This window comes from Anomalospiza imberbis, chromosome 28, assembly GCF_031753505.1.
Source record: "Anomalospiza imberbis isolate Cuckoo-Finch-1a 21T00152 chromosome 28, ASM3175350v1, whole genome shotgun sequence".
Taxonomy (NCBI): domain Eukaryota; kingdom Metazoa; phylum Chordata; class Aves; order Passeriformes; family Viduidae; genus Anomalospiza; species Anomalospiza imberbis.
This window is the reverse complement of record NC_089708.1, coordinates 5,269,636-5,282,457: the sequence shown is the minus strand read 5'-3', so window position 1 is coordinate 5,282,457 and position 12,822 is coordinate 5,269,636. Positions and strand designations below refer to the sequence as shown.

General features: G+C 66.0%; 2 protein-coding genes across 4 annotated transcripts; one reads left to right on the top strand and one right to left on the bottom strand.

Annotated features, from left to right (window-relative positions):
• The first annotated feature begins 1,386 nt into the window (after positions 1–1,386).
• On the top strand, positions 1,387–7,322 carry GCK (glucokinase). Of its 2 annotated transcripts, XM_068174499.1 has the most exons (10): positions 1,387–1,534; positions 3,590–3,752; positions 3,873–4,027; positions 4,231–4,350; positions 4,441–4,536; positions 4,869–4,968; positions 5,576–5,759; positions 5,975–6,130; positions 6,732–6,965; positions 7,060–7,322. In XM_068174499.1, the coding sequence occupies exons 1-10, from the start codon at positions 1,490–1,492 to the stop codon at positions 7,202–7,204; spliced, it is 1,398 nt and encodes a 465-aa protein (XP_068030600.1). In that variant the 5' UTR covers positions 1,387–1,489; the 3' UTR covers positions 7,205–7,322. The 2 variants fall into 2 exon arrangements, with proteins under 2 accessions (XP_068030600.1, XP_068030601.1); XM_068174500.1 differs by lacking the exons at positions 1,387–1,534; positions 3,590–3,752; positions 3,873–4,027; ... (1 more) ...; positions 4,441–4,536; positions 4,869–4,968 and having other exon boundaries at positions 5,610–5,749.
• Positions 7,323–9,106: 1,784 nt separating this feature from the next.
• On the bottom strand, positions 9,107–11,020 carry LOC137463319 (saposin-C-like). 2 transcript variants are annotated; one of them, XM_068174422.1, is made up of 5 exons: positions 10,890–11,020; positions 10,299–10,423; positions 10,111–10,221; positions 9,852–10,031; positions 9,107–9,261 (listed from the first exon to the last, which is right to left on the bottom strand). In XM_068174422.1, exons 1-4 carry the CDS (start codon positions 10,933–10,935, stop codon positions 9,864–9,866), a joined length of 450 nt encoding a protein of 149 aa, XP_068030523.1. In that variant the 5' UTR covers positions 10,936–11,020; the 3' UTR covers positions 9,107–9,261; positions 9,852–9,863. The 2 variants fall into 2 exon arrangements, with proteins under 2 accessions (XP_068030523.1, XP_068030522.1); XM_068174421.1 differs by lacking the exon at positions 9,107–9,261 and having other exon boundaries at positions 9,286–10,031.
• Positions 11,021–12,822: the final 1,802 nt, after the last annotated feature.

The following is a 12,822-nucleotide window of genomic DNA, read 5'->3' as shown; positions in this document are numbered from 1 at the left end:
CGGCCCTGCGCACGCGCCAAGATGGCTCCGCCCCCTCAACCTTCTGGCCAATCGGCGCCCGCCTCCCCGCTCTGCGGGGCCAGCCGGGCGGCCAATCAGCGCCGCGCTGGCGTCGTGGGGCGGCGCTTGTTCCTCGGGGCGGGCAGCAGGGGGCGCTGTGCCCGGCGGGGCCGCGGGGGCGGGGCCTGTTCGGCTCCGTGGGGCGTGGTCCCGCTGGGGGCGGGGTCCCGCTGTGGGCGTGGACCCGCTGGGGGCGTGGTCCCGCCGTGGGCGGGGTCCCGCCGTGGGTCGGGGGTCGGGGGTCCCCTGTGTGGGGTCCCGTCCCTATGGCGTGGTGTCCCTCTCTGAGAAGGGGGAGCAGCCTCCCCCGGGTGCTGGGGGCCGCTCTGGGCAGTGGGGACCCTTCCATGGGGCGGTTCTGCCCCTGGGTGGGGGCCCCTCCGTGGTGGGGGGGCAGGGGCTGAACCTCCCGAGGGTTTCGGACCGCTCCGCGGTGTGGGGACCCCTCAGGGTGGGCTGCCAGGGCCCTCCTGTGCGGCCGGGGGGGCAGCGGGGTGCTGCGGGGTGACCCTGCGTCCCCTAGGCCCTGCTCTGCCACCCAAACCCTGTGCCCCCCCCAGAGCCCCCGCGGTCGACCGGGGGCTGTCACCCCGACACCCGTCCGGGCTTCCCGGGGCGTCTGGGGAGAAGCTTCCCCGGAGCAGCACCAGGAGCTTTGGGGTCCATCCCTCCCGTTTGGACCTCCACGGTCCCCGGGTTCCGCGACACCGGCTGCGTGACCTGGCTGCGGGGGTGCCGCATCCCCCTCCTCAAATCCGGCACCCACCCCCGGTCCCGGCGGCGCCCGGTGCGGATCCTCTGCCCTCCCGGGGGCTGGCGGCGCTGCCCCGCCGCCCTCGCCCCTCGGCGGGTGTCTGCCGGCCGTGCCGTGCCCGCGGTCGCCATGGGAGCGTGCCGGTTGCCAAGCCGGCCGCTGGAGTGCTTGCCGCCACCATCGAGGCGTTGGCGTGACAACGGGGACACGGGTGACCCGGGGCGTGGTGCTCCGCGGGGAGGGTCCTGGCCGAGCCTGGCCAGCGCACCGGGGGTCTCCGGAGCCCACCGCGCCGGGCTGGGACCCCCGCCCCGGGGATTGACTGACACGTTAAGGAAAGGAGCGGGAGAGCGGGAGCGGAACCCCGCCGGAGCAAAGGATGTGGGGCGACAGGGCTGACCCCACCGGGGCCCCGGGCCCCGCTCCCCGCCCCTCCGCTTGAGGCCCGCGGCTCCCGGGACTCCCTCGGTGGGTGCCGCGCTGGGCCGGCCGATGAGATAAGGCAGCGAAAGTGGAGCATCCGCGTGTGCAGCGAGGCACGGAGCAGCCCAGTGCCCGCCGGACAGCCTCCAGGACAGGGCAGGGGCTCCCCCGGGCCAGGCACCACGGTGGGGACACAGGGGCTGAGGGGGGCACGGCTTGGCCCGCAGCCCACCCCACCCCGCACCTGCCCCCATGCTGGATCACCGAGCCAGGATGGAGAGCGGCAGGAAGGAGAAGGTGAGGCTGCTGCAGGGCAATGCTGGGGGGCCGGGGGGGCCCAGTGGGTGTGGGGAAGAGTGCAGACCCCCACCGGCGTTCCAGCCTTCCCTGGAGTGGGCGGCCAGGTGCCCCCAGCACCTCCCAAGGTTCCAGCAGAGACAGCCCAGAGGATGGCTGGTGGGGAGGACAGCAGCTCCCGGGCAGCCCGGGGGCAGCCCTGGGGGTCCCCATCCCTGGGGTCACCCCCCAGCACAGCACAGGCCCCTACATCAGGGATCATGATGGAGCCGGGAGCATTTGTGGGACATTCTGCTGGGCTGGGATACTCCCACCATCCCAGCATTGCCCCGGGCATCTTGCAGCCACCCAGGATGAGATGTGGCCTGTCACCTCCTTCAGATGGCTGTCACCGATGTCACTGAGGCACCCAGGGTGGCACAGGGCTCATCTGCAGCCAGGACCCAGCTGTTTGTGGGAAGCATCCTCTCCCAGATGGATTGAGCTCATGGGCTCATGGGTGAGGACAGTGGAGACATCCCCTGCTGCCAGCTGGGACACCAAAGGCACACCAAGGGGACACTGAGGGGACTCATCACATGCTGGACCAGCAGAGATGGGTGTCACTGGCCACTGCAGCCAGCAGCTACATGGTTCCCAGCTCCATGCCTTTTGTGGGATGCATTGGAGCACACCACTTCCATGGGAAGCTGAGAGCCAGATAATGTCACGTGGGAAGACCCAAATCCTGCCAGGGAAGGGCCAAACCCATTATTTTGAAGGCGAGTGAAGAGACGAGTAGGGACATGTGCTGCTGAGGTGGAAACAACACTGGAGAAATAAAACTGGGACTCCCGGGTGGCAGCCTGGGGACGGGGACCCTCCGGCCGTAGCAGATCTGGGGTTCCCATGGCAAGTGGTGCCATGGGATGGATTAGCACTGAATACCTTCAGCCAACAACCCAGGAGAGATGATCAGATCCAGCTCCATGCTTTCCTGGCAGGATTTTTCCAATCGTTCTGGGCCAAACACCCTCAGGATCAGGGCAAACCTCACCACAATGCTGCCCTGGGTGCCCAGCCCCATTACGGGGCTGCACTGGGGGCCGGGTGATGTGCCAGGATGGAGGGCAGCTGGACTGAGCCACGGCAAGGCGTGCCCCCAGTGCTGGGAAGCTCCAAACGATTTCCTGAGCCCCCTACCCCAGAACCTGCCAGGAAACGGCAGCAGGCTCGAGGCAAACATCTGCCGGGAGGAGCACTGGAGCCTAGCCGGAGGCCGGTGACTAATGAGCCCTAATGCTGCCGGCTGCGGCTCCATCTGACAGCCGGGGCACCTGGCCCCAGCCCTGCCGCCTAATGGAGGCTGCGCCGAGCCCGGGGTTGCTACGGAAAGGATAAACACGGATCCTGCTTGCCAGGTGCTTCCCTGGAGTGGGCCCTGCGGCTCTCCCTGGCAGCGAGACAAGGCAGCAATCCCCAAGAATATTCCTGCCTGCCTGCCCTCTGCCCCACATTTGATGGGTGAAAAATGGTACCCACGATTCCCGGTGGGATGCAGGGAGAGGGATGCTCCCAGGGGAACAAGGAAGACACACCAGCATCTTCATCATGAAAGAATCCCATATCCTTGGTGGGAGATGCTGTGCTCCTCAATGGCACGGCCAGAAGCACTGCTTGCTGGGAATGACTCTGGGATTCATCAGGATGGGATGTCCCAGGTCGCTGCTGGAATGGTGCCGGCTTCTACACAGCCATCCAAAAAATTCAGCTGGGTGACAGGGATGGCAGAACCCCAGTGCCAGCCCTGGTCCCCAGGGACACCAGAGCTGAGCGTGGCGTCCTGCAGGCAGCACCAGAAGGGGTCTCGGGGCCTTGTCCTGTGGATTCCCTGGTGCCCCTGTTCAGCGGGAGGAGAATAGCAGAGCGATAGGATAAGTCATTTCAGGGTGGCCACGTGCCAACGGGGAAAACAGGGCTGGGGGAAGGGAAACTTGGAGCTTCCCGAACTTCTTGCAGTTCAGGCCCCGTGCATCCCAAATCCCTGGCCCCTGGCTGATGCTGTGCTGTGTGCAGGTGGAGCAGATCCTGTCGGAGTTCCGTCTGAAGGAGGAGGACCTGAAGAAGGTGATGTACCGGATGCAGAAGGAGATGGACCGAGGGCTCAAGCTGGAGACACATGAGGAAGCCTCTGTCAAAATGCTGCCCACCTATGTGCGCTCCACCCCCGAGGGCTCTGGTACGGCGTCACTCCCAGTCCCGTGTGTGTCACCCCTTCCTCACACCCCACCTAGCTCCATGTGGAAGGCTGAGCCTACCAAGAGCCCATTACCTTCTCCCCCTCTCCCTGGCTTTGCAGAGGTGGGAGATTTCCTGTCACTGGACCTGGGCGGCACCAATTTCCGTGTGATGCTGGTGAAGGTGGGCGAGGGGGAGGAGGGGCAGTGGAAGGTGAAGACGAAGCACCAGATGTATTCCATCCCGGAGGATGCCATGACTGGGACGGCTGAGATGGTCAGTGGAGCACGCAGGGAGGGCATCCCATCCCTTCCCAGTCCCTTTCATTGTGTGTGTTTCAGTGGGAACGCTTGAGGGGACACACTCATCCATCCAGCCAGCAGCAGCCTGGGGAACCCATGGTGGGGGACAGCATCTGTCCAAGGGCACTGGGAGGGTGGGGACATCCCCTGGGAAAGGCTGGACCTCCTGTCTTCCAGCTCTTTGACTACATCTCCGAGTGCATCTCTGATTTTCTGGACAAGCACCAGATGAAGCACAAAAAGCTGCCCCTGGGCTTCACCTTCTCCTTCCCTGTGCGGCACGAGGACATCGACAAGGTGAGGGGGTGTCCGGGCAGCATGAGGGCTTAGGGGTCCCCAAGCCCCACCTACACCCACAGCCCCATTTCGGTCTGACCCCCATTCCAGGGCATCCTCCTGAACTGGACCAAGGGCTTCAAAGCCTCCGGCGCGGAAGGGAACAACGTGGTGGGGCTGCTGAGGGACGCCATCAAACGGCGAGGGGTGAGAGGATCGGACTGTGCCGGTGCCGCCGCGGCGCGGACACCCCGGCACCCCCGGCTGTCCCTGCCAGGAGCTCGCTGCGGCCTGGCTGTGCCCGCAGCAGGGCCACTGGAGCCCGGTGTGTCCCCAGGAAGGGACCACTGGAGCGCAGCTGTCCCCACGATGGGGCTGCTGGAGCCAGGCGTGTCTCTGGGCAGGGCTGTTCCGTGTCTGTGCGCACACCTGCGCGTGACACGTGCCCAGGTCCTCACCCCTGGGGACTGTCCACCCCAAACCTGCCTGGTGTGGGACGGCCTGACCCCCCATGAGCCCACAATGGTCCCTGTCCCCAGGACTTCGAGATGGACGTGGTGGCGATGGTGAATGACACGGTGGCCACGATGATCTCCTGCTACTACGAAGATCACCGGTGCGAGGTTGGGATGATTGTGGGTAAGATGCCCCTTCTACAGGGACACGTGGCTGCACAGGGAACGGTCCCATGGGCCTGCTCCCCTGCTGCTTCCCCCGTCCTTTTGGGGAGACACTCCAATGACAGAGGGGTGGCAGTGGCACTCTGCCGAGGTGTCTGGTGGTTGGGACACCCGATGGCATTGCCTGGCCCCAGCATGGTTGGGGTGCTTTGGGAGTAGAAAGGGGGTGGTCGTCATAACAGGGCTGCTCCCCAAAGGGCTGCCCTGCCCCCAGGCTGTTGGTGGCTCTGGCCTGTGTTAGTCCCTACCACCCTCACAGGGAAGGATTTCTTCCCGGTATCCATTCTAAATCTCTCCTCTTTTAGTCTAAAACCTTTTCCCCGTGTCCTGGAGCCACCCTTGAAGTAGTTGTATACCACGGTGCCAGTCACCAGGTTGGGGAACGTCCCTCAGGCTCCATGTGGGTCCCAACCCCTGTGCTGGCACGTCTGGACCCCCTCCAGTTCTTCCCCATTGCTCCACAACACTACCCCAGTTTTATCCCAGTTGGGAGGGGAGGGCTGTGGTGGTGGGGGGTGTCACTGCTGCCCCCCCCGCCGCCCAGAGCCATCCCCAGTTCCCGGCAGGGACGGGCTGTAACGCCTGCTACATGGAGGAGATGCACAACGTGGAGCTGGTGGAGGGCGACGAGGGGCGGATGTGCGTGAACACGGAGTGGGGGGCCTTTGGTGCCTCCGGGGAGCTGGACGAGTTCCTCCTGGAGTACGACCGCGTGGTGGACGAGACCTCACTTAACCCCGGTCAGCAACTGTAAGGAATAGGAGAGATCCAGTTCCCCTGGGCGTCCCCCCCGTCCCCTGCGCCACGCTGGGCTCAGCCCCAGCACGGGCGTCCTTCGCCCTGGGCCATGCCCATGCGCAGGAACACATCCAGCAAGGAGGGGGGAAGGAAAGAGGGGGTGCTGTGGGAGGTGACCCCTCAAATCCCAGCTCTGATGCCGCCCCCTGGCCTATGCCCCCCCGCAGGTACGAGAAGATCATTGGGGGGAAGTACATGGGGGAGATCGTGCGGCTGGTGCTGCTGAAGCTGGTGGATGAGAACCTGCTCTTCAATGGGGAGGCCTCTGAGAAGCTCAAGACTCGTGGGACCTTTGAGACCCGCTTCATGTCCCAGATTGAGAGGTACGAGGCTGGGGGTGGCACCCCCAAACCGGCCTGCCAGGCTGCATCGCACTGGGAGGTCTGTGCTCTCCCTCCACACTGGTCCGGACATACTGAGGAGTCTGTGCTCCCGCTCGGCACTGGGCTGTCCCACAGGGGGATCCCCCTGTTCCATCATCCCACACCAGTCTGCTTTGACTGCCGCACTTTGGGGTCCTTTATCCTGTTAGCCCACACCAGTCTACTCTGACTGTCCATCTTGGAGTCCCTGTGTTCTGCCACCCAAACCACAGCGTCCCCTGTCATGGGCCCATCCTGATCCCAGCACTCCATACCTGCCTGCTCTGTCCCATATTGAGGTCCCCATGTCCCATCACCCCACATTAGGTGGGGTCCCTCTGTCCCATGACCCCACATCAGCCCTATATTGGGGTGCTCCATGCCATCACCGCACACCAACCTGCTCTGACTGCCCCAGTTGGGCTTCCCCATCCTAGGACCCCATACAGGTGTCCCGTGTGAGGACCCCCCATCCCATCACTCCCCCATCCCTCTCCAGCTGCCTCACCCAGGGTCCCCACCCTTCAGCCTTTGCTGAGCCCCTTTTCTCCCCCCACCCCAGCGATTCTGATGACCGCAAGCAGATCTACAACATCCTGTCGGCCTTTGAGCTGCTGCCGTCGCGGACGGACTGTGAGATCGTGCGCCGGGTGTGCGAGAGCGTGTCCACCCGGGCTGCCCAGATGTGCTCGGCCGGGCTGGCCGGCGTCATCAACCGCATGCGGGAGAGCCGCAGCCAGGACACCCTCAAGATCACGGTCGGCGTCGACGGCTCCGTCTACAAGCTCCATCCCAGGTGGGGATGCCCAGGCCCCGGTGACAGCCCTATCCTCTCCCTTCATCCCCCAAGCCTTGACCCCATTTGTGACCCCCTGTTTCCCACTCCCCAGCTTCAAGGACCACTTCCACGCCACGGTGCGGCAGCTGACGCCCGGCTGCGACATCACCTTCATCCAGTCCGAGGAAGGCAGCGGGCGCGGGGCCGCCCTCATCTCGGCCGTGGCCTGCAAGATGGCCTGCATGATGGGGCAGTGAGCTGGACTCAGAGTGGGGAAGGCAGGGGCCGGTGGTCCTGCTCGGAGCGCTGTGGGAGCAGACACGGATGCGGCAAGGAGGCGGCTCCGGCCCCCCCAATAAATGGGGTGTGTGTGGACTTCTCTGGGGCCGCTTGGGCCAGTGATCCTCTCCCCCCATGCTGGTAGAGAGACCCCCATGGGGCTGCCCCACATGTATGGGGCGGCCAAGGAGCTTCCCGTGCCCTCACCTCCCTCCCCCATCCTCACACAGCTGCAGCAAGGGGGGCTCCAGCGCACCCCGGCCCCTTTGCTGGGAGAAAGCCCCCCAAAAAGGGGTTGGCCTAGGGATAAAGGGCTCTTTGGGGGTATTCTGGGGGGGATGTCAGGCTAGAGGAGCTCCCCACCAGTGATGCCTGGGGTGCAGAGGCTGACCAGAGTGCACCAGAAATGGGCCAGATGGAGGAGGGCATACTGGGGGGATCCCCTCCAGCCATGTCCCCACCCGTGTTCCCTGGAAGGTCTGGGGCACCCCAGAGATTTGAGTTCACCACAGGGTCTGGAGCAGAGTATTGGGGTCCCTCTGGGGGTCACGGGCACCCCAGGGTGTTGGGGTTCCTTTAAGGATCTGGCAGTACCAGAGCATATGGTGGTTCTCTGAAGGCTCTGGAAGCAACCCAGGGTTTTGGGCCACTCTGAGGGTCTGGAGCAGCCCAGGGGGGAGGGGTCCTCCTGGGACACCCCAGGGTGTTGGGATCCCTTTGGGCTCTGGGGCCCACTCGGGGTGTTGGGGTCAGCCTGACGGTATGGGTTATAGCTGTGATATTTGGGGCCACTGCAGGGGTCTGGGGGTGCCCTGGGACACGGGGGCACCCAGGATCTAGGGACATCTCAGGGTGCTGGGGTACCTCCCGGGCATCCGGGACCACCTGGGGGGACTGGATCACCACAGGGTGTGGGGACTACCACTGGATCCACTGTGACTACCGAGGGACCTCACAAAGCGCAGGGTCACCCCGTGGCTGGGGGTGCACGTCGAGGGGCTGGGGACACAGGGGGCGTCCGTGTCACCCCAAGGGACAAAGCCGCGCAGCGCTGCTGCTCCTGAAGGCCCCGGATCCGTGGGTGGCACTGGGATCCCACAGCTCACTGCGGGAGGAGCAGGGGATCCCTCTGCTCCGCCCGGCTGCGGCCTGCAGGATTCCCTGCGTTCTGATTGGCTTGCACAGAAAGGCATCCTTGAGGTCTGATTGGCGGAAGCCCTCAGACAGCTGCAGTCTCTCTGTTCTGATTGGCTGGGGGCAAACAAGAGATTCCCTGCACTCCAATTGGCTGGAATTAAAGAAAAAAAAAAAAAAAGGAGGGGGGGGAGGGATTCCCAGTGCTCTGATTGGCTGGGGCTGCAGAAGGGATTCCCTGTACTCTGATTGGCTGGGGCTGCAGAAGGGATTCCCAGTGCTCTGATTGGCTGGGGCTGCAGAAGGGATTCCCAGTGCTCTGATTGGCTGGGGCTGCAGAAGGGATTCCCTGTGCTCTGATTGGCTGGGGCTGCAGAAGGGATTCCCTGTGCTCTGATTGGCTGGGGCTGCAGAAGGGATTCCCTGTGCTCTGACTGGCTGGGGCTGCAGAAGGGATTCCCTTTCCCTGTGCTCAGCTGGGACAGTGCCAATGCCGGGCAGCGAGGATGGTCCCAAGCCCACGGCAGGGCCGGTGACAAGTGACAGTGCAGGGACAGCTGCAGTGCCAGGCACGGGGCACAGTGACAGTGAGGGCGCAGTGACAGCCGGGACCGCCCAGGTGTGCGAAGGGAACCGCTCGCTCCAACCCACATGAGACGCATCCCCACACCACCGCTGGCACCTTCGGGGTCACCTTGGCCCTGCTGGGGGCAGGCCAGGGCCAGGCTGTCCCCTGCCAGTGCCTGGTGTCACACCCCCTTGTCACCGTGTCCCCCCAGGGCAGACAAACAAGACCCAGGAGCCAGAGGAGGGACTTTACTGAGGGGGAGGGGGATGGCAGGGCTGCGGGGGCATCAGGGGCTGGAGGGGCGTCGGGGTTTGGGGGCACTCGGGGCTGTGCCTGTGGAGAGAGGAAAGAGCAGGGGGTGAGCCGGGGGCCAGCGGGAGCAGCTTCTCCAGCCTTCCCCCTGCTCCACCACGCACTGCGGGGTGACCTGGCTCACCCCCACCCTACAGCGCTGCAGCAGGGAAGGTTCAGAAACCCCAAGCACACTCCCACCCCTCCAGCAGGCGTGGGGTGAAGGATGCAGGGTGCAAAGTGTCGGACGCAGAGGGGGGATGTGGGATTAGGATGTGGGGTGCAGGATGCAGGGTTCAGGATCAGGATGTGGGGTGCAGGATGCAGGGTGCAGGATCAGGATGTGGGGTGCAGGATGCAGGGTGCAGGATCAGGATGTGGGGTGCAGGATGCAGGGTGCAGGACACAGTGCAGGACTGGGACATGGGGTGCAGGATGTGGGTTTGGGTGCAGGACACAGTGCAGGACAGGGGGTGTGGGATTACCATGCAGGGTGCAGGACATGGTGCAGGACGCAGGATCGGGATGTGGGGTGTAGGGCACAGGGTATGCGACATGGGGTTTGGGATGGGGATGCAGGATGCGAGGTGCAGGACACAGGATGCAGGATCAGGATACAGGTGGGCACTGACCGTAGGCACTGCTCAGGACCGGCAGATGCCCATGGCAGTGCAGATGTCCCGGGGCGTGTCCCCGTTCTGCAGCTCCTCCTTGATCTGGTCCCGGTACTTGTTCACCAACCGCTGGCACAGCTTGCCCACGACCCGGCCCAGCGCCCGGCAGCCCTTCTGCAGGGCTGCTGCCACCGCCGACTGCCAAAGCCACCACAGGTCAGGGGGCCACAGGGAGAGGGCCCCCGGCCCGGCCCCCCAGACCCTCATCACCCCTCACCTCGTCGGGGTTGTTGCCTGCCAGCGACTGTATCTTCTTCAGGATCTTGGTGCACAGGCGGCACTTAATCCCCCTGCCCTGCCCCACGCCGTCCCCGTCAGCCACATTCCCCTGTGGGGACACAAAGACCCTCAGGACTGCCTGGACCCCTGGGTGGCCCTGGCAGTACTTGGGGCTGGGGGGCTCACCAGGGCCAGGCTGTCGCGGAGGTGCTGGCACTGCTGCTCCCAGCCACAGCGCGTGGCCGTGGCCGCGTCCCAGCACCAGGACACTGGGTCACCCTGGCAGGGCGGGGGGGCCGTGGCCTGTGCCGCTGCACGGGGACAGGACAGTGAGTGCGGCTGCGGGCTGGGTGCCCATCACCGAGGTCCCCAGGGGCCCCGGAGGTGCCCAGACCCCTAAACCAGCAGCCCCAGGTATTCAGCCCCATCCCCACCATCCCTCCTGCCTGTACTCACATCCTTCTGTTCCCACCGTCCCTAGGTCGCCACGCAGACCCCGTCCCCAAAATCCCCAACATGGGCACCATGCCCATCATCCCTGGGTGCAGAGCCCATCCCTGCCACCCCCAGGTGCTTGTTCCCACAGGACCCCATCCCCGCAGGACCCCCATCCCTCCTGCCTGTCCCCTTGTCCTCCTTCCCACCCCATCCCCATCACACACAGGTCCCCACACAGATCCCAGCCCCCGAGCTCAATCATCCAGGCCGCCATCCCCACCGTCCCCACGCGTCCTGTGCCCTCCGCCTCGGGGTGACCGTCGGGAGGGTCCCCATTACCTGCCAGCAGCAGCAGCAGCAGCAGCAGCAGGAAGGCGGCAGCCATGGCGAGCCCACCGCAGGTCACTGACAGCGGGTGACTGCCTGCGTCCCGACACCTCTTATAGAGGGCTGCGGGGGTGGGGGACCAAAACCCCAAAACCCCAAAACCCCTCACAGCCGAGCACGGCTGCTCCCAGGGCCCTTCCTGCCTCACAGCTCCTCCCCGCAGGAAGGGGTTACGGGGCCCCGGGGGGAGCTCAGCACCCCCAGCCTCGTGTGGGGCGCGAGGGACTGGCCAGACCCCGGGATCTGTCCCGACACCGGGAGGCCTGTCCCGCGTCCTCCTTGGCCCCCTCCCAAGGGCTCAGCGTCCCCGCGGGGTCCATCCCGGTGTCCCCTCTGGGGTCGGTCACGGTGTGCCCGTCACCCCACGGCTTCCGAGGGGCCCCGGGTCGGTGTCTCGCTGTCCGGTGTCTCCCCGTCCCGGTGGCTGTCCCGGTGTCCCGGTGTCCCGGTGCCCTCCCTGTCCCCCCCCCATCTCCCCTCCCGGTGCCCCCGCCCCGCAGCGGTCTGACGTCGGCTCTGACGTCGGCTCTGACGTCACTTGTCCGCGCGGCGCGCAACTTCCGCGTTCGCGGCGTTCGCGCCTTTTCCCGCCGCAGCCCCGCCCCCATGGCGGGTCCCGGTGCCGGCGGCGACCCTCGGCCTCTGACCCCTCACCCCGTACGTGACCGGCGGCAGCCCGGGCCGCGGCCGAGCGGCTGTCCCCGTGTGGGAGCGGGGGAGACCCGGCTGGGGGGGCCGGGGGGATCCTGTGGGGTCTGCAGGATGAGGGAGCTGGGGGGATCCTGTGGGGTCTGCAGGCTCTGGGGGCTGGGGGATCCTGTGGGGTCTGCAGGATGAGGGAGCTGGGGGGATCCTGTGGGGTCTGCAGGATGAGGGAGCTGGGGGGATCCTGTGGAGTCTGCAGGATGAGGGGGCCGGGGGGATCCTGTGGGGTCTGCAGGCTCAGGGGGCTGGGGGATCCTGTGGGGTCTGCAGGCTCTGGGGGGGATCCTGTGGGGTCTGCAGGCTCAGGGGGCTGGGGGATCCTGTGGGGTCTGCAGGATGAGGGGGCTGGGGGATCCTGTTGGGTCTGCAGGCTCAGGGGGGATCCTGTGGGGTCTGCAGGCTCAGGGGAGCTGGGGGATCCTGTGGGGTCTGCAGGCTCAGGGGGGCGGGGGGATCCTGTGGGGTCTGCAGGCTCAGGGGGGCGGGGGGATCCTGTGGGGTCTGCAGGCTCAGGGGGGGATCCTGTGGGGTCTGCAGGCTCAGGGGGCTGGGGGATCCTGTGGGGTCTGCAGGCTCAGGGGGGGATCCTGTGGGGTCTGCAGGCTCGGGGGGCTGGGGGATCCTGTGGGGTCTGCAGGCTCAGGGGGGGATCCTGTGGGGTCTGCAGGCTCAGGGGGCCGGGGGGATCCTGTGGGGTCTGCAGGCTCAGGGGGCTGGGGGATCCTGTGGGGTCTGCAGGATGAGGGGGCTAGGGGATCCTGTGGGGTCTGCAGGCTCAGGGGGGGATCCTGTGGGGTCTGCAGGCTCAGGGGGGGATCCTGTGGGGTCTGCAGGCTCAGGGGGGCGGGGGGATCCTGTGGGGTCTGCAGGCTCAGGGGGGGATCCTGTGGGGTCTGCAGGCTCAGGGGGGCCAGGGCGTTGGCGCTGGGGGTCTGGGGGCGGCTCTTGTGTGCTCGGGGGTTCCGGTGCCGGCGGGGAGGAGGATTGTGCCAGCGGGAGCGTGTTTGTTGGGGGGCGCTGCCCGGGCCCGTCCGGGGGCTGTGCGGGGCCTGGGTCCATCTGGGAGAGGGGCGGCCTGCGGGGATGCAGTGGCCAAGGTGTGCTTTGTGGGGACTTCAGTGTCCTGCTCCGGGCAGGGATTGGAGGAGAGGATGGTGCGGTCACCAGGATGCGTTTGGGG

Bases quoted from the DNA above. Each gene is read 5' to 3' on its own strand.
- GCK (XM_068174499.1), top strand. From the start codon at position 1,490: ATGCTGGATCACCGAGCCAGGATGGAGAGCGGCAGGAAGGAGAAG. The intron at 4,351-4,440 runs GTGAGGGGGTGT...CCCCCATTCCAG, and splicing joins GGCACGAGGACATCGACAAG to GGCATCCTCCTGAACTGGAC. The intron at 6,131-6,731 runs GTACGAGGCTGG...CCCCCACCCCAG, and splicing joins TTCATGTCCCAGATTGAGAG to CGATTCTGATGACCGCAAGC.
- LOC137463319 (XM_068174422.1), bottom strand. From the start codon at position 10,935: ATGGCTGCCGCCTTCCTGCTGCTGCTGCTGCTGCTGCTGCTGGCAG. The intron at 10,222-10,298 runs GTGAGCCCCCCA...GTGTCCCCACAG, and splicing joins TCCGCGACAGCCTGGCCCTG to GGGAATGTGGCTGACGGGGA. The intron at 10,032-10,110 runs GTGAGGGGTGAT...TGGCTTTGGCAG, and splicing joins CAGGCAACAACCCCGACGAG to TCGGCGGTGGCAGCAGCCCT.